The sequence below is a fragment of the Macadamia integrifolia genome, unplaced genomic scaffold (genome assembly GCF_013358625.1).
Source record: "Macadamia integrifolia cultivar HAES 741 unplaced genomic scaffold, SCU_Mint_v3 scaffold_15A, whole genome shotgun sequence".
In the NCBI taxonomy this organism is placed as follows: domain Eukaryota; kingdom Viridiplantae; phylum Streptophyta; class Magnoliopsida; order Proteales; family Proteaceae; genus Macadamia; species Macadamia integrifolia.
Genome location: NW_024870627.1, coordinates 161,016 through 187,853, shown reverse-complemented (window position 1 = coordinate 187,853; position 26,838 = coordinate 161,016). Strand labels below are relative to the sequence as shown.

Below are 26,838 nucleotides of genomic sequence, written 5' to 3'. Positions count from 1 at the left end.
AGTGCTTAATGTGGAGAAAGGAGAATGGGATTGTAGCCTCTGACCGTTACCCCAGTGAAATCTTGGATGCCAGAGACCAAATTCTGATCATTTTTGTGAAAAAAGTTGTGAAGTTGTAGCCCATGAAAACTTTGCATCGAGTAGTCTTGAAAGGCTCTTAATTTGTGGGTAGAAGGAATAAAAATAGGACTCCACACTGTCTTTTGACTGAAGCCCAAGAAGAAGGCTTCAAAGTCCTAACCTCTTGAAAGTTGAAACCAATGGTTCAACTTCGGATTCATTAGGTTCTGGCTGAAAAGTCTTCCAACCAAATCCAACTTTCCATATTATATGAACAGAATTGATTATTCTTCTTTCAGCCACATCTGCAAAGGCCAGGCCCTCCATTTGGTTGTTAATAATGCTTCGCAAATGGAAATGCTTAATTTTTTTAGGCTCCTATAAATGTTATCCATTTTGTTTCATTTCTTTCTTACTTTTCCATGATATATCTATTCGTTTTCCTTTAACCATTTGTTGATCTCATGGATTGTGGAACTCTCTTTTGAAGGCTGCAAAGGCATCAGTAAACTGTGGAGGTGAACTGAGTAAATTCAATGATGCACCTGGAGATGCTTCATTTGATGATTTATCTCAACCATTGGGTAAAACCAAAGAAACCCGGGCTGCTGAAGCTTCAACATCTGCTTCCTCACAAATGAATCAAGGCAGTGCAATTCCACATGGTGCTCAAAAGAATGACCTGGCAACAAAGCTCAGGGATAGAATGGCTCAGAAGCAGATGGACAATGAAAGGGGGTATACAAATGGAGGGGACCTGTTGTGCCTTATGATGGGTGTCCTGGGGGAAGATGTGATTGGCATTGACAATTCTGTATGTCCTTGTGAAATGCACACTTGATTGTTTTCTTCATTATTCATCCTTGACATTGTGTTGCATTTTTTTTAACAGGTTTTTGATGAAAAAATGTCTGGAGACAACCTTTTACCCCTACAGGTGCTTGATATTCCATTACCATACATACACTTTAAACTTGTCCTTCGAATTTTTTTCCCCATGAACATGTAATCTGTAATCTGTAATCTGTAATCTGTATGTTTATGGTATTGAATCTATTGATAGTGTATGTAATCTGTATGATAATTGATAATTATGTACCCATCCTATCCATATGATTTTGTTGATTTTCCAGTCATTTCATGGCTCCAATGATGAGGCTGGTGAAAGGAGAATTGCCTATCGGTCTGGGGCAAGGTCAGGGTGGTTTTAAAATGTTCCAGAATCCAACTGGTTAGAGCAAAGTTAGCTGGTTCAATTGTTGAAAACCAAGAGATCAAAGAGATGTATTATATATAGATATATATTAAATCACAATACATCTTTTGTGAACTTAGAGAATAAATGTATTCATGTAAAAATATGTAGAACAGCTATGCAGAGGGAGGTTGATGGCCGACTCTCAAACCTTGCTCTGATACCAAGTTCAAGTATTAAAGTGAACATGAATGTTGCCCCAGTTTGCACCACCCATTGAAGATGGGATCACGGATGTTGTGAATGACAAATGCAATATCACTCTCAAGGATGTGGCTTGATTTAATTCTAATTAGGATTTCTAATCCATCGCATGGAGAGGGTCCTTAAATTCAGCAAGACCTTAACTAGTTCTGTTTTGGATTGTAAAATGATTTTACGCAACTTGTTGAGTACTCTCAATGTGTAAGTAGGTTGAACTTTTCAAATTCACAATGCCTGTAAGGTCTTACCATGTCCTGTAACGAAAAATTGTCCATAATTTTGAATTGCTTCTTAAGAACTATTGTAGGCTAGGTAAACCAAGGAATTTTATGTCATGAGCGAAATTATCTGTGAAATGGCAAGTGTAGTAGCTGATCCGCTTCCACAATTTCACTTATTATAACTAATCCATAAGGATTTTTTTACTGCTATTGTTGAGGTGATTGCCTGGATCACTAGAGCTAAAAAAATCATGAGAACAGTCTGCTTGGTTTGAAGAGAGAGACTATCCAGATACTTATGAGCCACTGTATTTTGTGTCCTGACATTCCATTAGTATTCATCCTCTTCAAATGATATTTAAGCATTGCATTGACATAAATGGAAATGCTCGTCCCTCTTTTTTTCCATTAGTGTAGCATGTACTGAAACTCATTTATACACGTGCATCTATTTGTATCCATGGACAAGTGATTGCTTTCTATGTTTTGAGTTGTTAGGCTGTTGAGTTTAGCAGATTAGTTGGGTCACTGAGGGCAGATGAACCAGAAGATGTGATTGTATCTGCATGTCAAAAGCTGATGGCTTTCTTTTATGAGCGCCCTGAACAGAAAATTGTTTTTGTTACACGGCATGGTTTGCTACCTCTAGTGGAACTACTTGAAGTTCCTAAAACTCGTGTATGTTTCCTTCTTTGAGGGACTTCTTTTTTTTTTTTAGGACAGACCAATTACAATTTAAAGCATTTTGGGTAGTCAAATATAATCTTATGGATGTTTCATATAATTGCAGGTTACATGTTCTGTGCTTGAAATTATAAATCAAATAATCAAAGACAATATTGACTTTCAAGAAAAGGCTTGCCTAGTTGGCTTGGTGAGGATGAACATATCCATTTAGTTCTTGACACATATATAAGTGTGGTATTATAATGTTATCTTGTCATGCCTCTATTAAGACCCACTCAATGCTTCAGTTCACATGCATATCTAGATTCTAGAAGGTGGAGTGTTCTCCTGAAAGATAATTACGGCAACAAAACCATTTGGATAATCATAGAATGTATGACAATGGGATCCTGCCTGGTTAATAATTGGTTTTCCCTCACATACTGTCATTTAACCATTTGAATGGCGTGCCTCTACCTCTGCCTTGCACTAAATTTAGTTACCTCACACCTCAGACATCCCCCTCAAAACAAAAGGTCTCCCTCATTCATTTAACGTAATTTCTTTCGACACATCTTAGGAATTTTCCAATATTTTTGTATAAATTAAATGGCAGATTCCTGTTGTGATGAGTTTTGCACTACCTGATCGTCCCTGGGAAGTTCGCATGCAAGCTGCTTATTTCTTTCAGCAACTTTGTCAGTCCAGGTATGGATTTCCATTTTAACATTTTCTGCCTTGCACAGCTCTTATTGGCATATCATTTTCTTTATTGAGATATATTTTTTTAATAGTTAATCATGGTGGCTTATGCTATCAGCTCGTTGACACTGCAAATGTTCATTGCTTGCCGTGGAATACCTGTTCTAGTGGGCTTTCTGGAGGCTGATTATGCAAAGTACAGGTTTGTACTTTACCTATACTGTTTCATAATAAAATATTCACATTTTAGGTTACGGAGGTTGTGAGACAGGCAAGAAGCTTAGTATGCCTGTGCTTTACAACTGGTGGCAGGTGTACTAATGTTCCATCAAAGTTTTGAAAGCTACCACTATGGCCAAACACTGTCGTGGATTTTCTTTTTTTTCTTTTGTATTTTTTATCTTTTATGAATAAATAATTCATCACCAAGCAGAAGAAAGTATATATAAAAAAAGGGGAAAGGGTGGGGGGAAGCCTAGCCCAGAGGGCACAAACCCTAGAAAAAGGGGGCTAGCAACAAGCAAAGCCTACAAGGAACATCAAGAGGAGGGACAAAATGGAAGGAGGGAGAATCCAAGATACAACAATAAGCCTGTTCCTCGGGGAGCTTCTAACAGTACCGCGCCAAAGGCTTTGGATTTTTATGGTGACCTCAAAGTAGATTTTCTTCCAAATCTTATCAAATGATCTAGAGTTGGTAGTCCATCCATACATGTTTTGCTCCATCCAAAGGTGATTTATGGTGGCACAGAAGTGAGCATTCCAATCGTGTCACATGTAATAGAGCCTGCAAAGGTCATGTCAACCCAATCCGTTCAAGACTCAAGGGAAGGATTCTTCTTCTAGCTGGCCAGTAGAGACTGAGGACCTTCTTCTAGACAGTGGAGGAGAAGGGGTAGGAGAAAAAAGATGGTCAACATCTTCAGTGGTATTCCAGCATAGGAAATAGGAGATGGGAACCTAAATATGCCAGTAGAGGAGGAAAGACTACGTAGGGAGGCAGTTGGAGAAGGCCCGCCAGGCCGTGAAGCTATGACGGGGAATGTGGCCTTTAAACCAAATGATGTTTCTCCAAGGAATAAGAGGACCTTTGGACCAAATATAATCCTAAGTACAGGCGGATCTAAACAATCCAAAAGGAAGCCAAGTTATTTTATCATCTCTTCCCCTATGACCCAGGAGGATAAAAGGGAGGGAGGACCAGATGTCATCAAGGGAGAGGGGAGAAAGGGGGAGACCAGATTCCAAAAGAGATAATGGAGGCGACAAAGGCATTCTTGCTCAAATCCGAGGAGTAGATGGCCCTTGGAATAGAGAGGAGGATCCCTATAGGCTAGCGGTGGTTAAGCTAGAGATAGGAGGAGATGGCTTTGATGGCGATGGGTGTAGTGCTAAGGATGTTGTGCCAAACCCAAGATGCATCCGAGGAGAGGGGCAGACCACATGGAGTCATTTTTTAGAGGAGAGCAGTAAACCCAAGAGACCCATATGCTAGGTGTCCTTGGACACGATCTTCCAGATAAGCTTGAGGATGCCGGATGTGTTAACCTCTTTGATTCTTCTAAAGCTAAGGCCTCCTTCAGATTTGGGAAGGCAAATGGAGGACCAACTAAGAGGGTGAAGAAATTTGGATGATTCCTCCCCTTTCCAAAAGGAGCAGAGAAGGGACTCTATAGCCTTGTTAACAGAATGCGGAAGAGAAAAGGCTCCTGACTAATGAAGGTACATGGATTGAAGCACCGATCTAGCAAGGACAAGGCGGCCCACATAGGACAAAATTTTGTCCTTCCAGAGCTGGAGCTCTTCCTCATAAGGTCCAACATGGGGGTACAGTGATGGGCAGATAACCTACCAGTGATAAGAAGTAGGCTAAGATACTTGACAAGAAGGGAGCTAAGGGTGAAGCCTGTAAGCTTGAGGAGGTGGGCTCTACAGGAATCAGAAATTCGCACAAAGAAGAGGTGGGATTTAAGAAGGTTATGTGAATGTCCGAGAGGTTCTCAAAGAACTGAAGGGAAGATATGATGGAAGAGATCGAGAACGTATCAGCCTTAGAAAAAATCATGAGGTCATCATCAAAGGCAAGGTGAGTGAGCATTAGAGATTTGAATTCGGGAATGGGAGAGATAAGATGAAGGTTGGTTGAAGATTGGATAGATTTGGATAGCACCTCAAGAGAGGGAGAAAAGGAAGGGGGATAAGGGATAGCCTTGTCTGATGTTGACAGAGGAGGTGAAAAACCAGCCAGGCTACCATTAACTAGAACAGAGAAGCGAGGGGAGGAGATGCAAGAGTGGATCCAATGGACATAAGCTGGAGGGAAAGACATTTGGAGCAAAACTTTAGAGATGAAATCTAATCTGATGGAGTCAAAAGCTTTATGGATCTTGATTTTGACGAGGACTGTAGGAGAGTGGGATTTCCTATCAATTTCTCTGACTATTTCATGGCATAAGATGATGTTATTGGCAATGCTTCTCCCAGAAATGAAAGCGGATCAGTTTGCACTCACAAGGGAGTCAATAACCAGATGGAGGCGGTTGGCAAGAATTTTGGCTATGAATATGTATAGAAGATTGTAGAGGGAGATAGGCCTGAAGTCTAGCATGGAGGAAGCTCCTTCAGATTTAGGGATAAGGCAGAGGAAGTTTTGGTTGACTCCCTTGATCTGATTGGGGTTAAGGAAGAAGTTCCTGATGGCTCTAATAAAATCAACCTGGATGATGTCCCAACAGGAAGAGAAGAATCCCATGCTGAATCCACCAGGACCAGTGGCTTTGTTGTCCTTATGGGAGAGGTTGGCAACAATGATTTCCTCATCAGAGGGGATGAAATAAAGAGAGGGAGGAGATGATCAAGGATGAATTTATTAAGCAAATAAGGAGGAAGGGGGTTTGGGGAAGGGAGGGATTGAGGCTTCAAGAGGTCGGAGAAGTAGGACCAGGCTTTGGATTTAATGGCATCAAGATTGTGAAGAGTAGTATCATCACTGGTAATGAGGAGAGGGATGGAGTTAGAGTTAAATCTGGCCTTGAGGGATCGGTGGAAGAAAGCAGTATTCAAATCTCCTAAATCAAGCTATTTGCTCTTGGACTTTTACCGAAGGAAGGATTCCTCTTAGGCTAAGAGGGAAGAGTATTCAGCTGATGTAGATATTTTTCTTCCTCAGCAAGAATTGGGTTATAAAGGTCGAGTTGAAGACTAGTTTGAATGACTTCAAGCTTGTCTTTACAAGACCGAACCCTGGAGGAGATATTGCAAAAGGAAGAGGAGTTCTAGGTCCAAAGAGCTTTTTAAACATTTCTAAGCTTGCTGGCAAAGGCAATGAGAGGAGAAATATAAGCCTTGAATAGGAATGTCTCAGACTTCACGAATAATAGGGAGAAAATCCTGATAGAGAGACCACATGTCAAAAAATTTGAAAGGCTTGGGACCGAAGGATATGAGAGAGGAGAATGTGGCTATGGTCAAAGATGCCAAAAAGATCGAAACAAGCATGGAAAGAGGGGAAGGAGGCAAGCCATGCTTCATTGATCAAGCTCTATCCAGCTTACAAGCAATCCGATGAGAGCCGCTCCTTTGGTTATGCCAGGTGAGATTTGCACCCGACCATCTCAAGTCATTCATTCCAATGTCATCAAGACAATCATTGAAGGATTCAACAGAGGGAATCAATAAGATCTCCTCCTTTATTTTCAGCACTGGATCTGATAAAGTTAAAATCACCCAAAAGGCCCAAAGGTGCGAAGGTTCAACCAGAGAGGGAGTCTCTTATGGGCCCGATTCAAAGCATAATGACAAGAGGGAACCAAATGAAGGACCCAACAGAATTAGAGATGGAGAGATGGATGGATTGGGGGACGAAGAATAGGAGATTTGGATTTTGAGGGGGTTCCTGACAATCCAGATTCGCCCATTGGGGCAGTGGGAGTAATTAGAAAGGAATGACCAGGAAGGGGCAATTGAGGATGCAATGCGCTTGGCATTGGGCTCCAGAATTCTGTTTTCAAGGAAGCAATAGAGCTCGGATTGGGAGGAACGGAGATGGGAGTGAATAATAGCATGCTTGGACAAGGAATTCAATCCTTAAACATTCTAGAAGGACCAAGGGATTATGAAGAAGGGGTGGGTTTTGGCGACGAGAGCTTTAAGGAGCTGGGTTTAGGCTGTAGGGAGGTGGCAATAGAAGATCTTCTCATACGCCGATGGTATTCCTTGAGAGGAGTTTGGGTTGAGCTGGGGTTCTTGTTCAGAATGGCAGTGATCTTTTTTGAAGTGGCAGTTTTCTTGGTCTTGGAAGTGGATGAATTAGAGGGCATAGTCTTCTTTGTAGGGACAACTTTCGGGTGAGAGATTATCAACAGGATCAACTCCAGTGAAGTGCGATTACTGTGGGAAGGAGAGTCACACCAAGGAGCACTGTTGGAAGCTTCATGGATGTCCTGCTGATAAATTTGAAAAAGGGCAAGGGAAGGGTCGTGTCGGTACTTCTAGGCAGGCCAACCATACTGGGAGCTCTGACTCTGACTTTGCTCTTAGCACCTCAGTAGCCTCGCTATCATCTGATGAGCTTACTGCCCTCCAGACTCTTCTGCAACTGCCACTGCGAGCTCTGCTCATTCCAGCCCTTCTGGGTCAAGCATCTCCTTTTGTGGCCATAATATGTTTGTCCCTTCTACCCCTTGGATTATAGACTCTGGGGCTTCTGATCATATGTCAGGCCGCTTACCTCTTTTTTCACAGTACACTACTTGTCTTGGTAATGTTAAGGTCAAATTGGCTAATGGGACTTATTCCACTATTCTAGGAAGGGCTTATTTAGCTGTACCCCTTGTTTGTCCCTTTCTCCTGTACTGTATGTTCTTTCTTTTCCTACTAACCTTTTATCCATTAGTAGTTTTACTTCCAGTCTTAATTGCAAAGTCACATTTTTCCCTTCTCATTGTGTTTTTCAAGATCTAGTGACAGGGGCAACGATAGGCTCTGGTAAGGTACGTAGTGGTTTGTATCTGCTTGATGATGACTCGGCTTTGGTCTCTGTTTAGGCTCTTCAGACATCTTCTACGTCACCTCCCATCTTTGAGTTACTGCAGTGCATTGTCGGTTGGGCATCCCACTTTTTGAGAAATTTAACTAGAGTTTTTCCTTTAAAAATTGTAATTCGAGTAAGTTTTTTTGTGAGGGATGTGTTTTGGCCAAAACAAACTCGAATCACTTATTCTGTTTCTGGAAATAAAAGTGTCACTCCTTTCTCATTGATACATTTTGATATTTGGGGTCCATCCCGCTATGTGTCTGTCAATGGTTATCGGTGGTTTGTCTCTTTTATTGATTGTCATTCTTGGACTACTTGAATTTATATAATGCAAACCAAGGGCTAGACCTTCTGTTGCTTTCAGTAGTTTCATTGCATGGTTCAGACTTAGTTCGGTGCTACCATTAAGATCCTTCAAAGCGACAATGGCCGTGAATACTTTGAAGGGTCCTCTCAAACTTACCTTTCCGATCATAGGATGATTCATCAGACTAGTTATATGGATACTCCAGCTTAGAATAGGGTTGCTGTGCTGAAGAATCGCCACCTTTGTGATGTAGCACACTCTCTTATGTTTGAGATGTATGTTCCTCCCTAGTACTGGAGCGACGCAATTCTCACTATTACCTTTCTTATCAACCCAATGCCTTCTCGAGTCCATGGCTTCCGCTTCCCTCTGGATCTTCTCCAAGGTTTCGCTGCTTTTCCTGATCCTTCTAAGGAATTCGGTAGTATTTTCTATGCTCGCAATCATAATCCTTATGGAAAGTTTAAACCTCGTGGTCTCCAATGCATTTTTATGGGGTATGCTTCTACTCAGAAAGGCTATCGGTGTTTTCATCCTCCTACTCGATGTTGGTTTGTGACTATGGATGTTGTCTTTCATGAATCTACGTCTTACTACACTGCGACACCTCCTTAGGGGGAGTCTCCTTCAATTGTGGAAGATGTGCCGTCATCTCTTGAAATTGCTATCCCTGCTAGTATCCCATTTTAGGGGGAGAGTGACACTCCTACTTCTCCTACTTTGCCTCGGCTGGAGATACGTGTGTATAGTCTCAGAGAGCAGACATAGACCACTACACATCCACCATCTACCCTACCATGCCAGTTGTCTCCTCTCGACCCTGATCTTGTCCCCTTAGACCTTGGTAATTCTCCTCCTTTTAGGGAAAGTGTCAGTACCAAACGGACCCTAAGAGGTTTAATGGTCTTTGTAATTCTCTGGAACCTTCTCCCCATTGTTATAAATAAAGAGGGCTAGTGTCATATTAGACACAAGTCATTATCCATCCGACATTTTTCAACCTACCAGGGGCCTCCTTCAAGAGCGGAGACTTTGTCTGCAACATCTGAGAAGCTGAACAAGAAGATTCCATTATCAAGCATAAAAGTGGACATCTGGCCACGAATTCTCCATTTACTGGTGAGAGAACTCTTCACAACTGAGAAGGGAGGACGAATCTCTAAAAAGTGACCGATTAAACAGTTTTTCCATCTTGCTATTCAGGCTCAAGCAATCCCGACATAGGCCGGCTTTCTTGTTGTCCAGGAGGGAAGAAGGAATGAGACAGAGGGGGTGGCCTTCTCCGCTAGGGGGGATGGAGGGAGAGACCACAGAGACCCAGGTTTTGGAGTTTTTTTTTGGGGGGGGGGGGGGGGGGGGGGAGGAGGAAGAGGTTTCAGGGGAGGTCAGGAGGATTGGAGATTCCGATGGTGGGAACCTTCAGAAGAGTGCTGGACATGGGAGAGGCTTGATGTGAGTTCTACTATTAGGATTACTATATAGCAATACAGGAACTAGAATTTCTGCGCTCAACTCTGCAGAACATAACAGAATTTTATACAACAAGTTTTCAAGAACCAAAACATAGAATTTGAAGCAAAACAGCATAGATTTCAGGTACTTGTTTCAAGTATAAGACAGCCTGAAACTAGGTAGAAACAGGGGAACCACATATTTGAAGTAGTAATAATAAGTAGGAAGAAATCAGATCTGGCATACCATTCCCATATGCACAGCTCAACAGCTCCGAAGCTCTTGAAAAACTTCAATTCTATCATTCAAATCGAACATTGTCCTAGATTGATGGTTCTAAATTCCTCTTTTTATAATTTTACTGATTTCGCCTCTTTTAGTCTTTTGCACTGGGTTGATTAGAACAATATAGTACTTGCATCAGAATTTTTTTCTGGTTAAAAGGGGTTTACAAACGGGATTGTGGACCTTGATTCTTCATACTTTGTTGGCTTTCTTTTTTTTCTTTTTTTTAGGTGGGAAGTCAAGAAATATGATGATTGCATAAAATGTAAGCCAGTTTGTCAGATTCTCAAAGAATTTCTCTTACTGTCCATAAGATTTTTCCTCAGGCTCTGTTTGGTTTCCAGGGAAATTTAAAGGGAATGGAAGTAAAATTTTCAAACTTAAAAAGAAACTTTTGTAATGATTACACCATGTGACTATATCAGCAACTCTAAATCATTCCATATTTGGTTATAAATGTCATTTATTTTGCATCTAAAACCATTTGCGATAAAATGTATTACTAAATATGGTAAAAAATTAAAGTAGTTTGACTATATCATTAACTCCAGTCATTCCATATTTGGTTATTAAATGTCATTTACTTTGCATTCAAACCCCTTTGCTTTAAAATGTAAAATGTATCATTACTAAATATGGTAAAAAAGTAGTTTGTACAATCACCTAGGATCACATGGGGTAATCATTACAAAAGTTTCTTTTTTAAGTTTGAAATTTTCACTTCCCTTCCCTTTAAATTTCCCTTTCAACCAAACATAGCCTCAGTGGTTGGGTTTCATTTTCATGTTGTTATTTGTTAGTGTAAATACTGGCACCATTTTCTTACAGAGTCTGTCTAGGAATTCCTTAACAACCCCGAAATCTGCCTTGTGGAAAATCAAATGGGGCTAAAATGTTGTGGACAGGTAGATGCCTAGGTCCTCTGCTCACATGTCAAGTTTCAGCTCAAATAAAGTTTACGATGTGGCAAAATTGAGCTTGGAAAAATCTAGGACTGTGCTACAACGCACAAAGCTGTTCAGGGTCCTATAGGTTTGTGTGGATATACATGAGTGTTTGACTGAATTTGAGTATGAAATATGACACGTGGTGATCTAGACCATCTCCTCACTATCCAACGATTGGAATTGGCACATCATTTGTCTACATGGCTCAAAATGGTGAACCTATTAGGAAGCCATTCCTACATGGGCCATGTAAATACATTTTTCCTTTAAATATATGCTGTAATCAGATTAAAAAAATTATGTTGATTAGCTTTTTCTTTGTCTCTCCAGGGAAATGGTTCATCTAGCCATTGATGGCATTTGGCAGGTTTTCATGCTTCAGCGCTCTACACCCAAAAACGATTTTTGTCGCATAGCTGCAAAGAATGGTATACTTATTAGGCTAATTAACACCCTTCACAGCTTGAACGAAGCTACTCAATTAGCTTCAATGTCAAGTGGGGATTACCCTTCATCTACAGGAAAATTTGAACCATCACGTGCTTCAGATGGCAGTCAACCTGATGCCAGGTACATTCCTGGAGAGCCTGATAAACCTTGGTCAAGCAATGCTGTAATGGATCCATCAGTTACTTCTAAGTTTCTTGAGCCAAAAGTTCAGGAAAACATTGGGAATCAAGGAAACAAAGAACCTGCAACCAAAGATTGGGAACTCTTGGATCAATGGAAAACTGATCCTTCTCGAGCAGAAGTTGACCTTCTTAGGCAACAGCAGCTCACGAAGTCTGGTAGTAGGACATCTACTGATAAGCCTCCAAAGCAGATGGAATCAAATGGGTTCCTCACTTCATTAGCTCCTCAGAAAGATCAAGTACGACCTATTCTCAGCTTGTTGGACAAGGAACCTCCATCCAGACAACTTTCTGGGAAACTTGAGTTTGTACATCACCTCTCTGGATTAGAGAGACAACAAAGTATAAAGCCACTATTACATGCATCTGCAGAAAGGAGAACAAATTGTGAACTAGATTTCCTGATGGCAGATTTTTCAGGTAATTGGTGTAAAGAGTGTGTATGTATCATTGGAGTTCAAGAGGAACCGCTGGATAATTAGGAAGGAATTTCAGAATAACAGAGTCCGAAAACACCCTAAAAACAGGGTACCTCCTAGAGTTAAAAAAGAACCTCATTTGGCCTTGATCAGTTGCAAAACCTGATCGATTGGTATTCCAAGAAGGTCAATCTGTCCTCAAACTTGAAGGAGAATCCACCAATTGGATGGGAAGTAATAGAATATCTTGATGGGCAGAAAAAAATTCCAGAATCCAAGCCACAAGCTTCAATTTGCAATCCTCTTGACTTACTCAATCATTCACTCCATAGAAGGTGCTGATTAGGATGAACAGACCCTAGTTTATCATTATCATCAACTAGGGTCGGATATAAAAATAAGCAGCATATGGTGCTGCAACCCTCTAACAAAGAGCTCTTGAGACTTTCAAACCAGAATCCATTGAAGAGAATGTTTATTGAGTGTGCTCTGATACCATGTAAGTGGATCAGAAGTGAAACACACCAGATACAGAATCCAGTGAAGAGAGATATGAGAAGAGGAAGAAGGGAAACTGAGAGAGTGAAGAGAAGCTGCACCATAATTTTTGTTGGTTCTACCGCCAACCAGCAACCATTATATATATTAACTCGATATTACAATTAGAAAAGACAAGAAATTCTTAGATGGCTAATTCTAGCTACTCCTAATCACGATAGAAAGCTTTATCTAGTTACAATAGGACACTCTAATGGACTCAGACAGATAGAACGACACCATCCCATTGGTTATACTTTCCTGGTCATAGTCTTTTCACTTGAAATGTATTGAAAATAATTATATAATTTTTAGCTTTACTTTTAGTTCATTCATTTTTTGGCTAGAAAATCAATTTAACTTGTACCTAACTACCTATGACTTCAACCATTTACCTCTTTGTTCACTTTTCAGAGGCATAACTTCCTTTATTTTTTCAAAACAGCTCTTGTATTGTCAGTACTATCTCATTGCTAAATCACTCTCTTTCTCCTTGCTTCAAAAGTTGCTTGGGTTCTTCTATATTTTCATTTGAGGTGATGTTTGGTAAAACAATCATTCATGGTTTTCACAGAGGTTTCTTGGATGTGGAACAGAAAATGGAAATTTGGACTGTGCTCCAAGAATGTCTCATAAAGCAGTTAATAAGAAGGTAGGACTAGCGACATTTAATGATGGAGCTGCTTCAGCATCAGGAATTGCATCTTGGACCACATCAGGGGTACTTTCTGGTTCAGGTGTTCTAAATGCTAGACCAGGGAGTACTTCATCCTCTGGCTTACTCTCCCGTATGGTATCAACGATGAATACAGATGTGGCCCAGGAATATTTAGAGAAAGTGGCCGACTTGCTGCTCAAATTTTCACAAGCAGATACTATTGTGAAATCGTACATGTGCAGCCAAAGCTTGCTTAGCCGTCTTTTCCATATGTTTGACAGAATAGATTCTCCTATTCTTTTGAAGGTTGGTATGAGAATATTCTTTGTTATATTGAGGATGGGTCTGATAGTTCTTTTCTGTTGTATGTTGCTACAATTTGGTTTCTTGATTACAGCTGTTGAAGTGCATTGATCATTTGTCAACTGATCCGAACTGTTTAGAGAATCTTCAGCGGGCAGATGTGATCAAACATTTAATCCCGAACCTTGAACTCCAAGATGGGCCTCTTGTATCTGAAATACACAATGAAGTAAGTCTTAATGATTTGCTTCTATTTATATCTTAAGATCAACAACAACAACAACCATAACCTTATCCCAGCTATTTATATCTTAAGATCATCACAGGAAATAGATACTGAATTTGGTGTCTGTTTGTTGTTGACAATTAAATATTTGGAACATCCTATGAGCTATTTGGGTTGTTGATGCTTGAGCAGCCAGTTCCATAACATGATATATGCCATGATATATGCAGTTGACCTTTAACCATCTTTTCCTTCCAATATATTGTTTTTATTTCCAGTAATAAGTGTTTTGGAAGCATAGATTTTTATAAAGCATTGAAATTATGGGTTTTCTTGCGGTATGATTGGCTTTCACTGAATTTTTTAAATAGAGATTCACAACTATGAAAGAGACTTGGAGAAACACTTATTAACAAAATTGAGTCAACATTCACATCATATTAGAGAATAGCTACTTTTTTTTTTCTCAAGTCTTGATTGGTCGAGACCTTTAGCTTCATCCATGGAACAAGGTCTAAAAACCTGAGGTTAAAAATTTAGCCTTAAGTGAAGTTAACATGGTTAGTTTCCTCTTATTTCTTTTATTTATATTTTCATTGTCTCTTTTAATTCTTCCTCTTTTTTTTTTTTTGGCACATATTTTTCTCCACAATTTACTCGTGTGTCCCAAACTAGAGAAGTGGGCTTGCTTAAAGTGATTTTTCTCCGCAATTTTTTTTTCCGGCACATACGACTTTTGTTTTAATGAACTTTTGAATAAATGATTGTCTTATGAATATTTGGCAAAGATTTGTTAAAATTCATGAATTAAACAACAATAACCTTATCCCAACTTAAAATTCTTAAATTCTAAGATTAAAAAAAAAAAAAAAAAAAAAGACCTAGTTGGTTCCGCCTCTTGGTGTGGATCAGTGAGAATGTACTCCAATTGCACTCATATCCACATGCAAAACAAGTTTAGGAGAGCACCTTGATTGCTATCATTCTCAAGTAAGGTGCATCTTTTCTATAGAGGACCCACAATTCACTAGGGATAGTACTTTGTCTTATAGTCACTGCCGTTGCACGGCCAAAACTCCCAGTAGCATCCCTGAATTCCTTTATGTATACATATTTCAAACATGAATACAAGTTAGTACACAATAGGGAATTCATTAGGACTTAGGAATCTATACATATTTCAAACATTAACCCACCTCAATGTTGTATGTTACCTGTAAACTAGGTTCAGGGACCAACTTTGCCACCACAAGTTCCACTGCTTCTAGCAATATATCATCCATTCCCAGATTGTATTTGTAGTGGAACTTAGGATAGAGATAATACGCATGCAACTTCTGTAAATAACTTTTCATTGAATATAAAGTAACTTTAACCTGGACTAGAGTTAAGTTTAGAAACTCACCAGCTTTTGTAGTGGATGCATCAAATGTTTCTCCCATCTCTCCTCAGTAATTTTGATGCAAGATTTTGCACCCCTATAAATGGATGCTCTCACCTTCTCCTTCAGCTTATCCATTGCAGCATACAGATGTGGCAAGGCAAGCTGCCTCTCTGAGTCTACCAACCCCAAAATGGTTACCACTGGGCCAATTATAAGAAGGACCTTCTTCACATCTTGCTAGAATTGTTCACTAGGAATGGTGGCTTATGCTGCCCTACCACCTAGCGTACACGATTCCCTCCATCCAAACCACTCCTCACTAGCAAACATGGATTTCAAACCAACCATCTTATCTTGAAACCTCTTCAATGCAATGTAGTTGGTTACAAATCGAGTGATGCCTGGCCTTACCAAGTCCCCACTGCATTTTTCTCTCAACAAAGATAGAGAATATCCATTGTCGTAAACAAATGTGGTCACTTGTCTTGCCCATTCGACCACACCTGATACTAAAGACTTCTTCCCTATGTCTTTAAGTATTGAGTCAATACAATGGGCTGCACATGGTGTCTAGAAAAGGTAGACCCGTTTGCTCTTTCTATTCATTAGTCTCTCCCCCACTTTCTTGAAGTTGCTCCCATTGTCCGCCTTTCAATTTGAATAGTATTCCCAGGCCCCACCTCGGTAACAACTTCCTTCAACAACTTGTATAAGTATATTGCATCATTCTTCTCTTTGGATGCATCTACAAACTTTAAGAATGCAGTCTTCCCATCATAATACACCATAAAGTTGATGATGGATTGTCTGGTTAGTCCAATCCAACCATCAAACATCACAGTAACTCCATATGGTTCCCACTGAGTTTTCAAGCCATTGATATACTCATCCAACTCCTTCTTTTAGTGAGGCAAATAAGCATTCATTATTTCATAAGGAGTGGCCCCTTTGTTTTTGGACCAGCCCTTCCTGCAATCTCAATCATGGACTGGTAATATGTCCCTTGTGTAGCATTAGCTAGGATGCTATTATAGAAAAACCATTTTGACATTGCATTCCCAAGTTGTTGTTTCCATGTACCACATACTTGCTTTATGGTTCTTTGTCTTGTATCCTATTATCTATTTATCAGAAGATCTTGCCTTAGGACCTCATCAGAATCATCATGTCATCTTAAGGGTGGTGATGGGGGTGTGGTAGCCCTCACACTCTGAGTTCTCCTGAGAGGCACATCCACATGCCTCTGCTTCTTCCTTCTTTCCTCTATGGGAGGCACATCTGATGCAACTGCTCTATAATCAAAGCCACCGGCTCCCCTCTTCATCTCTACTTACCTAACATTTTTCACTTGATGAGAGATCTTGTTCGCTGCCTTAACTTGTTGCAATTCTCTCTACTCTGCTCTTGTAATACCTTCTTATAGCCTATAATCACTATTAGATTCATCAGAGTCAACATTCACTATTGTTGAGTGGCTCTCTAAAATAACCTCATCAAATTCCTGATCTAATTTTTGTTTCTCTGCCTCTTTAACCTTCCACATTGTAGGCTCCGCTACGCTGTCTGTGCACTTTATAGGAAACTTGGGGGCATTTGGCAACATCCTTGTACCCCCCAACCAAATTCAACCTAGTGGAACCTTCAGAATTAATCATTTCTGACCTACACTTTGATTTGATTTGATTTTTTTTTTTTTTTTTTTTTTTTGTGATCTGACATTAGATCTCCATGTAACCATGCAATATCTCCACCTCTAGCACTAGACATCGTGCCCCAACTTAAGCACTATTACATAAAAGGATGCATGAATTAGTAACTATTCAACATCTTATATTAAAGAATGCAAGCATTAAGAATTATTCAATATCATATAGCTACACATTAATCCCCTACTTCCTCTAATTTTTTCATAAATTAAATCATTTTTTATTAATAATAATCATCATAGTTAATAATAAATTATAGTAGAGTGAAACAAAGAACACCATTTTCATTTCAAAATACACTAACAATATTTACACTACATTATTTCAATACAAAACAGAAAAAATTTTCATAATTTTTTGTTATTTTTCTGTAATTATTTAATATAATTATATATTTCAGAAAATATATTAATTAATTAATTAACTGAAAAAAATGGATACCGAGACGCCTTAGATCAGCCTTTGATGAGCAACATATAAAAAATTGAGTACCAAACATCATCTATAAATCATGTTTTTTTCAATTTTTTTCAAGAAAAGCATTTGTTTAAAAAGAAAAAAGAACAAAATTAATTTAAAAATAGAAATATATTTTTTCTTCCATGAATCTATAGTTCACACTCAGATGCATCACATATAAAAAAAAAACCAATGGCAACCAACAAGTTTTGATGATGTTTCTATGAAAAAATAAGCTTGAGAAAAAAAATTACCTAAAAGGGTTATTGAAAAGAAAAGTCACCACAAATGCTAAGATACTTGCTTCAATGACTATAAGAATGAAGATTTTCAAGAAGCACCAAATCTCAGCTTAATGGTGTTTTTCCCCCAAAAAAAAGTAGAGAGAGGCAAAACCAGTGAGACCGCAGCGAGATTTGCTTGCTTGGGGTCAAAATCTTGCTTTTATATCACTTGGTTGGATCAAGTTTGGACTAAAACCAGGTCTCGCCGAGTTAAGTGGTGAGATCTCAATGAGATCTTATCCTTTTTGCACCTCGCCTGTGGTCTCGTCTCCTTAAATGGAAAAAATGAGATCTCACTGAGATCTCGCCGAGATCTTGAACCATGCTCTCTATCTCTCACTCCTCCCTAGATTTTTGTTGATAGAAATGTCCCTGCAGCGGATCAATTCCAACGAGCCTTTCAAACTAGTTCTTTTTGTAATCGACTCTATTGCTTCTTCAATAAATGCTGGTTCTTCGATCAAGTTTTGAATGACACCCTCTCTCTCTCTCTCTCCTCCCTATATTTTTGTTGATAGACATGTCGCCCCACCCTCTCCCTCCGCCTGGTTATTAAAAGATCAATCTGATATATCTCTAAATGAAGAAAAAAAAAAAAAAAGTATACATAAGATGACTGAAGAAAGAATTTTTTAAATAATGATTTTATACATATATAAGTTTTATCTGTGGACATGGATGTGTTTTTAGTCATAAATTACGCAAATGCAAATGCAAATGCAAAATACCTGTAAAAATCTGTGCCCAAATCTTTGCTGTCTTCACTTTATTTGACCAAGTTTTCAAAGTGTCTTGTCAAAACTCTAACTGCATAACGCTAACTGAGTAAAACCTGTGTGTGATCTGAACTTATTTTTCTGATTCGAGGATTAAACTATGAACATGGCTTTTTAGCATTGCTTCCACTCCCCTTCCGCCTTGGGCTAGTGTTAACATGTGTTTTACATAGATATGGGTAGACAACGGGTTGAAACAACAATATTCTGTTCCGTTGGGAAGTTGCTACTGGTTAAAACCAAAAAACAGAAAGAGAAAGAAATAGCGACCACCTGAAGAAGAACAAGGATTAGATTAGAACATTGCAGCTACTCAAGCTCTACATTTTTATGTATTTCATCTATTTGATTTTCGCTTTTTGGTGTAAAGATGGAGAAGGGAAGGACAAAAGAAAGGGATGGCAATTATTGAAAGAAGAAAGAGGGAAACTAAGAAGAGAAAGAAGGCAGTGAAAGAGGACTTACCTGTTTTCTCTATCATCACAAATTGGCAGTGTCTGTGCATCTTTGAAATCTATGACTTCCCTGGAGAAAGCAGTAACCTTTACCCCTTTCTCTGATGGAATTCTCTCTCTTCTAGTGTATACAATATACCCCTTACTTTAAGCATATTTAGGCTTGTTCCCTTTATAAGAAAAAGATCCTACTTCTGTTACTTTTTAAGATATTGTCATAATCTTACTTTAAAATATTGTCATGATTAACCCCCCGGGCCACCTCCACACCTGCACAAACATTAGCACATGTCCCTGTGCTAATTTGATCTTGATTTTCGATGGTTACTGTGGATGGACCCTTGGCATCCTTCCGGTATTCTGCTCTCTTATTTCTCCAAATCTATCTTGGGTTGAGTCGATTGGCCTCTGTCGCGTCCATTCTTTCAGAAATGGATGGACTCCCCCGCCCTCGCTGATCTCTGGTCCTCCCTTCCCCTATACCTTCTGGTCATTGCGATAGAGTGGATAAGGTTATCTGGTGTCCTTCTCTTGAGAGATCGTTCTCCTTTGATTCTCTTCGAATTTCATCCATTCTAAAGGGCCCCTCATGCCCTGGCATAATGCTATAAAGGTCACATTCCGCATCATAGCTTCACGGCATGGTGTGCTCTGTCTAACTACCTCCCCACCCAGTCCTTTCTTATCTACTGGCATATTTAGGTTCCTTCCTCTTGTTGTCTTTGTTGGAATGGCACTGAAGATGTAGACCATCTCTTCTTGTTTTGCCCCTTTGCCTCCTCTGTTTGGAGAAAGGTCATCAGTTCCTGCTGGCCATCCCGTAGAAGAATTCTTTCTTTGTCTAGAGAATCGATCTGGATTGACATGACCTATGGTACGCCTACCATCTGTGCTTCCATTGGGAAGCTCGCTTTCGGAGCCATGACCAGCCATATTTGAATGGAGCTTAATCTGAGTTGATGGACTTCCAACTCTAGATCTTTCAACAAGATTTGGAAAACCATCTACTTTGATGTCAGCTCCAAGTTCAGTTGCCTTCGTCAGCGTCCGGCTCTTGACTTCCCAAGGAATATGCTTATTGTTGTCTCCTGGGGCCTCCCTTCCACCATCATCACCCTCTCGCCCCCAATGTTTTCCCTTCTTTAGATAGGCTCTTGCCCCTTGATGTTTCTTTTCTCTCCGTGGGCCTTGCCCCTGTGGTTTCTCCCCTTGTATATTCTTTCCTCTTTGGTAATGAATTTATTTATTCACCTAAAAAAACACTCTTATGTCCATGTCCAAAGGCCATATGTATAAAATATACACCTTTCTGTTAACTTCTTGCCCTACAAAGCACTTCCCATTCTCTTGTTGTGGTACGAATTTTTAAAGAAATTAGTGTTCCTAGTCTTTTGACTCTTTCCAAGATACAGACCTTTTTGTTAGCATGATGCTAGTTCCATAAGATAATAATGTAAAGAATATCCATTGCAATCTTTCTTCCCCTTAATCAGTGCAAGCATTTAACCATTGTATTTTGTTTATGTTGGCACAAAACCCTACTTATATTACCGTCTCTGAAGTTTTCATTTAATTTAGTTTATAAAAGATGTATCATCTTTCAATGTGGTTATCTATCCTCTTCATTTGATGTATCACCTGTGGTTCAATTTTCTGCCTATGGCCCATTTTTTTTTTTTTTAACTGAATTTTATTTTTGCAGGTCCTCAATGCCCTGTTCAATCTGTGCAAGATAAACAAAAAGAGACAGGAGCAAGCGGCTGAAAATGGAATTATTCCACACTTAATGCGCTTCATCACATCGGATTCACATTTGAAACAATATGCATTGCCTCTGCTGTGTGATATGGCTCATGCATCTCATCATTCAAGGGAGCAATTAAGGGTCCATGGAGGGTTGGATGTGTACTTGAGTCTACTGGATGATGAGCCATGGTCAGTGACAGCACTTGATTCTCTTGCAGTCTGCTTGGGACATGACAGTGACAACAGAAAAGTGGAGCAAGCTTTACTGAAAAAGGAAGCAGTTCATAAATTAGTGAAATTCTTCCAATACTGTCCAGAACAGCATTTTGTTCACATATTGGAGCCCTTCTTGAAAATAATCACGTATTTTTACTTTCCATCTCTATTTTTTCCTTTTGTGTTCTTCACTTTTTAATTATTTTTCTTTTTCCTATTTATATCTGTTAAGAATATCACATTTAATTCTTTTGAAGATATCAAAGTATATTTGTCAACTGCAAAGGTAGTTTTTTGTCTGTTATGCACTTTTTTTTTTTTTTTGATATTATGTTATGCACTTATGCACCTACACTGAAGTCAGGGGCCCATTCACTGGATATGTCCTCTAACTTGGACATCTCTGATTCTAAAAATCCGCCTGATAAATTATTCTATAAGTCAGATCTGTCAACTTCTTTTGGAGCATTTTACCTGCAGCTCTAATATACAAATCTTTGTCCGAGTCTTAAGACCCTTGAAGGGACTCTTCAAGTGTGTAATGCAATGGAATATGTAGATTGATTCTTGTTGCTTGTCCAATGGCTAGGTTTTCTCCCTGGTTTTATGCCCCCATTAACTTAAAAATATGATTCTGGAATGCAGGAAATCAGCGCGAATAAATACAACATTGGCTGTCAATGGTTTAACACCACTGCTGATTGCAAGGCTCGATCATGAAGATGCCATTGCTCGCCTCAATCTGCTCAAGATGATAAAGGTGAAGTCCATTATTGAATCATTCTACTGTGCTACAAATTTATGGTTTATAGCACCTTTATGTTGGAGAAATCTTAGTGTTTGCATACTTAGTGTTACATACAGTTTTCTGTCTCGATGAATTGCTTGTCACTTGAGAACCTTCCTTCCTGACTATGATGTTGTTAAATAAGCAGGCCAAAATGTGGTTGGCTGCAAAATGTCAAGTATCAGTTGTTTGAAATTTTTATTTTTTGTGGAATATCAGGTTTTATTCCACTTTTGAGGGTAACAAGAACAAAATCTATATAAATTAAGTCATGTATTTTGTGCCTAAAAATGGGAAATGATGGATAACCTAGAGGGGGTGAATAGGTTATCTCCACAAACAACAACAACATCCAAAACCTTATCCCAACTTAATGGGGTCGGCTACATGGAGATTCCAAGCAAGGGCAATTGTGAGGATCCATGCAAAAGACGGGTTATAGCTAATTATAATAAGTGCAGGCTGTCAACCTGGCTCACCACTGCAAATTAGCCATAGGCTTATAACGACTGTCTATAATAGGGTACTGGGTTTCTACCTGACATTCGATATAGATCAGTCAAGCCAAAGCGTCCTACATGCGTTACATCCACCACCAAGACAATCCATCACCCAACCTACTTTTATGAAGAGGTTAACCTAATGGAAAATTAATTTTTTTTTTAATTTTTTACCTTAATTGCGTGATTGTAAATAAATATGGAATATAAATGATAAACACAATCATAAAGTGACACCAAGATTTATAGTGGTTCGACTCAACTGAGTCTAGTCTACTCCTCACAAGATCCCCTTGAGAGGTATTCCACTAGTTTTCCCTTTCAGTATAGTAGGTGGGGAAAAATCACCTTCTTATAAATCTTTTAAGGATAAGAGGATCCTTACAAAATCTATTTAACAGGATGAAAGGGTCCTTTAATCTCTTAAGGATGAGAGGGTCCTACATAATTGTCTAAGTACAGTCTAGATCAATATGTAAACAGCCCAGTTCTAGAGTTAAACAAACTCTTGGGCTAAACAAACTTACAATAGAAATAAAATGGAAAGGTATTACCTCGTGCAGTGCATGAAATGATATGCACAAAATAAATGATTGCTCCTTTATGTCCTCTTAAAGATTGCAATGGAATGCTAAAGTAGTAGAGAAGACTTGCAAAGAGAGACTTGAGTTCTTCTTGGGAAGTGTATATAGGTTGTAGGGCTTGAACTCAAGAGATAAGTTACTTTCCTTCACTTTAATGCTCAAATGATTGACTTCATAGAAAAAAAAAAAAAAAAAGAATTGTATGAGCTACAATGAGGATATTTATAGGAGTGATTAGGGTCATAATTAGGTGATTAAATGCTCTCTAATGGACACTTTTTATCTCTTCCAGTCGACCGCCACTGTCATCTGGTCAACTGCCAACTAGCCATTGCCAGAATATAGCCATTGGACTTAGCTGTTATGAGCATTACTGGGTAGTCCGGACTGTATCTGGTCAACTAGATGCCTTCCAGTTTGATCCGGATGCTCTCTGGAAATTGGGTTTTGTCAGTGTTTGATGGTCTGGTCGACCGGATGCTCCATCCAGATGACCTGAAATGGACCGTACCTGACAAGGGCCTTTCTTATGACTTTAATTAGGCTGCACAGTAGATATGGCCTTGTGACCAAGTCATATTGGTCTAAACCAATGCTTGGGTACCTCCTATAGTCATTCTAAGGGAGTGATGAGGCACTCACACTAATGCATATGTATGCTCATGTAGTGCAGTGATTGTGTACACTGTGTGCACCATTACAATAGGCTAAGGTCTTTTCACCAAAAAAAAAGAAGCAATATGCTAAGATCTTCATATCTTCTATTTATCTTCTTGCTAACCGTCTTCAAAATTCTTCATTCTTCAAGATGACCTTGCATTGCTTTGATACTTGAAATGACTTTAAATCTTCAGTCCTACAAGTCTTGATACCTTGAGATCCCCCAATCTTCAGTCTTCCTCTTCCAAGTTTTCTTAACACTTGATAAAAGGCTTTGCTCTACTAGTCTATTACACAAGACTGAGAAACAAGTTAGGTTAGATGACTCATTTGTTTATTATCATCAAAACCAACTTAGGAGATGGGTGTCCCAACAAGAAACATTACAGAAATAGAGAAAAAGGAAAAGAGGAATTAGGGAGATGGAAAAGGAATAGTAGGATTAATAAGTAGAGAAGAAATAGGATGAAAAAATCCATATTCTGTTTGGGATTTTTCCCAATTTCTATAAATATTTTCCTGAAATATAACAAATTTTGGATAAAAGTTGGTTTGGAGCCAGGTCAATCTTTCCGGATATTAGGCTTTTAAACCTTGCATATAGTTACCAATTTACATTTACTTGGAGATCGATAGCTAGTTGTGATACTATCCTAGAAATTTTCTTTGGTTCCCAAGAAAAAAATTGACTCCAAAAAACAACAAAGAAACTCTGGACATATGAAATTGAAATATGATAGGTAAATGTGGATTCTGGATAACTGGTGATGACAAAAAGATTCTAGTTAGGAGATGATTCTTGTGTCGAAGTTTTATGCAGACAGAATAAATCTTGTTTCCCCAAAAAAAAATGTAGCTGATAGCTATTGAGCAGTCTTATCCCAGAAGTTATGTATTCTTAATTTATGCAAGAATCCATGGTTGCAGGTGGATTTCAAACTTCAAAAGGTGATCCTTCTTTGGGATATTCATATTCAACTAAAAATATATCATGTATGCATAGATTGGCATTCATAATTTTATTTTTGAGCGTGGTGTCATGGTTTTCCTCAGCCACTTTTTATCTGGATTATCTTTGAATGGTCAAGTTTTGTTCATTTGGATTGATTTTGGTGTTGCTGCAAACCCATGCAGTTTTCAGGGAGAGTTATGGCCAATTTATTTGGTAGGGTGTCAGGCTGTGGCAAGCTTCTTTGGAAGTTTGATGAGGTTTAGTTTTCTATTTTGGAGGGGGTAAATGGCAATAATTCCCTTAATTGCCTAAACATTGATCAAAAGTTAGACCTGTCATCCTTCAACATACTCTCTGTTAGAACCATTTGAAATGGCGCTTTGAGCTACCATATCAGGCCTTGATTTTTTCGTGATGCATATAATTATTTCTCTGTGTACTCTAGAAATTCTGCCCTTATTGGCTTGGTAAAAGGAATCTATAATCTTTTACTTTTGCAAGGCTTTTACCTTTATTGGCAACATGCATTGCACCATTCATGGTTTTAGAAGCTTGTGATTAGGTGTAGCATGTTGGTTCATGAGCTACCTCATCTGACCTTCTTTTCTATGACTTGCTCACTTGAAACGACTATTGCAGGCTGTTTATGAGCATCACCCGCGGCCGAAGCAACTGATTGTGGAGAATGAGTTGCCTCAGAAGCTTCAGAATCTTATTGAGGAGCGCAGTGGCCCAAGCTGTGGAGGCCAAGTTTTGGTGAAACAGATGGCCACTGCATTACTTAAGGCGCTTCACATCAACACAGTTTTGTAAATTCAGGTCCCTTTCATTTATTCCTTGTATGTTTGATGATTTCCCATGAGGAAGCAATGTAATTAAGTTTCTACTCTTTTATTACCCAAGAAAGGGGGAAAAAAAGAACAAAATGAAACTGTTTCTGCTCTTCAATTTTGTTTTTGTATATTAATGTGGCGTCAATTCCAGAGTTCTCTTGCCCCTTTTTTCTTTTAGAAAAACATAAAAAATTAGAGAATAATGAAAATTCTCGTCAAACTCACTCACTTGATTGCAGTAAAACAAAGTTAAAAGGATAAAATACCCTCTATGGTGTTAAGTGTAAATATTTTTTTGTAGAGGCAAAAAACTAAAGAATGGATTCTCCATCAATCTCACTCTACGGATTGCAGAAAAACGAAGTTAGAGGAGAAAACTTCCTCGACGTTTCCAGAGTTAGAGCTAAGATCATCCAATATTAGCTTGGGTTCTCTCCAACATTTCTCTTTTATTTTTAGTTGAGGGTTTCTAATGCCATCAGTTTTGGGGATTTTACCAAGACAGCAATCAGGATGCAGAAAATGGTTGTCAATAGGGTCTCACATGGTATAAGGAGAAAGGAGAAATATTGTGAGAAGGCATGGGAAAGCATCCCACTAAATAGAGGGGATTGCCATGCCATTGGCATATAATGGAATCCCCATGCCCAACCAATGGAGACATGGGAAGGTGCGGGAACATAGACTGTAGGGATAGAGGAGGTTGAAAGAGAAACATGAGAGGTTTCCACGCACAAGTGGCGTTTGGAGCATTTCCCTCATTTTATTGGGGTCTTCCTCCCTGGACCTAGTTTTTCTTCACCTATCATTTATTATGTGAGAAAACTAAGCTCTAAGATTTGACAAATAAACAATCTGGACCGTACCCCTATCCATCCAGTGATTGGTAGTTCCACATTACATGTCCATGTAAGATCCAAGGGTAAAAAGGTCCAGAAAATTGATTTAAAAAAATAAATAAATAAAATAAATAAAAAATGGTAAATCCATCTGATCCCGATAACAATCAAGACCGATCCCAAGTTTTAAAACCTTCGATGGAAGAGCTGGAACTCAAGGAATTGACCCTGAGCCTGCTCATGCATGTGTCTTGTATTCAGTCTCTCTATCATTGATCTGAACGAGAGGTGTACAAGCTAACCCAAAACCAGTTTGTCAGTAACAGTGGTCCATAGAGAGGAGAGGGGGATGCTTGGATATTATCATTCAAAGAGGAGACTGCATGATACAAGAAATGTTGAATCATGTTTGAAGGACCCCTTGCAAATGCCACCCCATCTTAACTGGTGGCTTGACAATTCTTTTGCGTAGACACAACCCTAGGAAATAGAGACAAATGAGGAGATTCTGAATATTAATACTATTATGGCTATAAATTGTGCATTTAAAGTACCATTCATGACTGATAACACAGCAGCCATATGTACAGTTCAGCGATAGAGCTCAATGAGGATGCCATGCACTGAGTTGATCCTAGATTTCCTGATACTGATTCTAAGATTTAAAATTCAGGATTGCAAATTGGACAGCCAATCTGCAGGTGAACCTAGTCCAGATTGGCCTATCCAAACCAATCCTGACCAGTCC

At 39.0% G+C, this 26,838-nt stretch overlaps 1 protein-coding gene across 4 annotated transcripts in view; it reads left to right on the top strand.

Annotated features, from left to right (window-relative positions):
- Nucleotides 1-25,407, top strand: part of LOC122070965 (MAP3K epsilon protein kinase 1-like) — a 61,105-nt gene extending 35,698 nt beyond the window's left edge. For 3 of the 4 annotated variants that reach the window (XM_042635220.1, XM_042635219.1, XM_042635221.1), the window contains 12 exons: nt 551-874; nt 953-997; nt 2,239-2,418; nt 2,531-2,614; nt 3,023-3,114; nt 3,227-3,310; nt 11,465-12,186; nt 13,319-13,686; nt 13,778-13,912; nt 20,676-21,082; nt 21,581-21,695; nt 25,058-25,407. In XM_042635220.1, coding sequence (XP_042491154.1) covers nt 551-874; nt 953-997; nt 2,239-2,418; nt 2,531-2,614; nt 3,023-3,114; nt 3,227-3,310; nt 11,465-12,186; nt 13,319-13,686; nt 13,778-13,912; nt 20,676-21,082; nt 21,581-21,695; nt 25,058-25,231 — 2,730 coding nt within the window. In that variant the 3' untranslated portion in view covers nt 25,232-25,407. The remainder of the gene's footprint in view (nt 1-550; nt 875-952; nt 998-2,238; nt 2,419-2,530; nt 2,615-3,022; nt 3,115-3,226; nt 3,311-11,464; nt 12,187-13,318; nt 13,687-13,777; nt 13,913-20,675; nt 21,083-21,580; nt 21,696-25,057) is intronic. The other variant, XM_042635222.1, reaches the window with a different exon arrangement.
- The last annotated feature ends 1,431 nt before the right edge of the window (nt 25,408-26,838 follow it).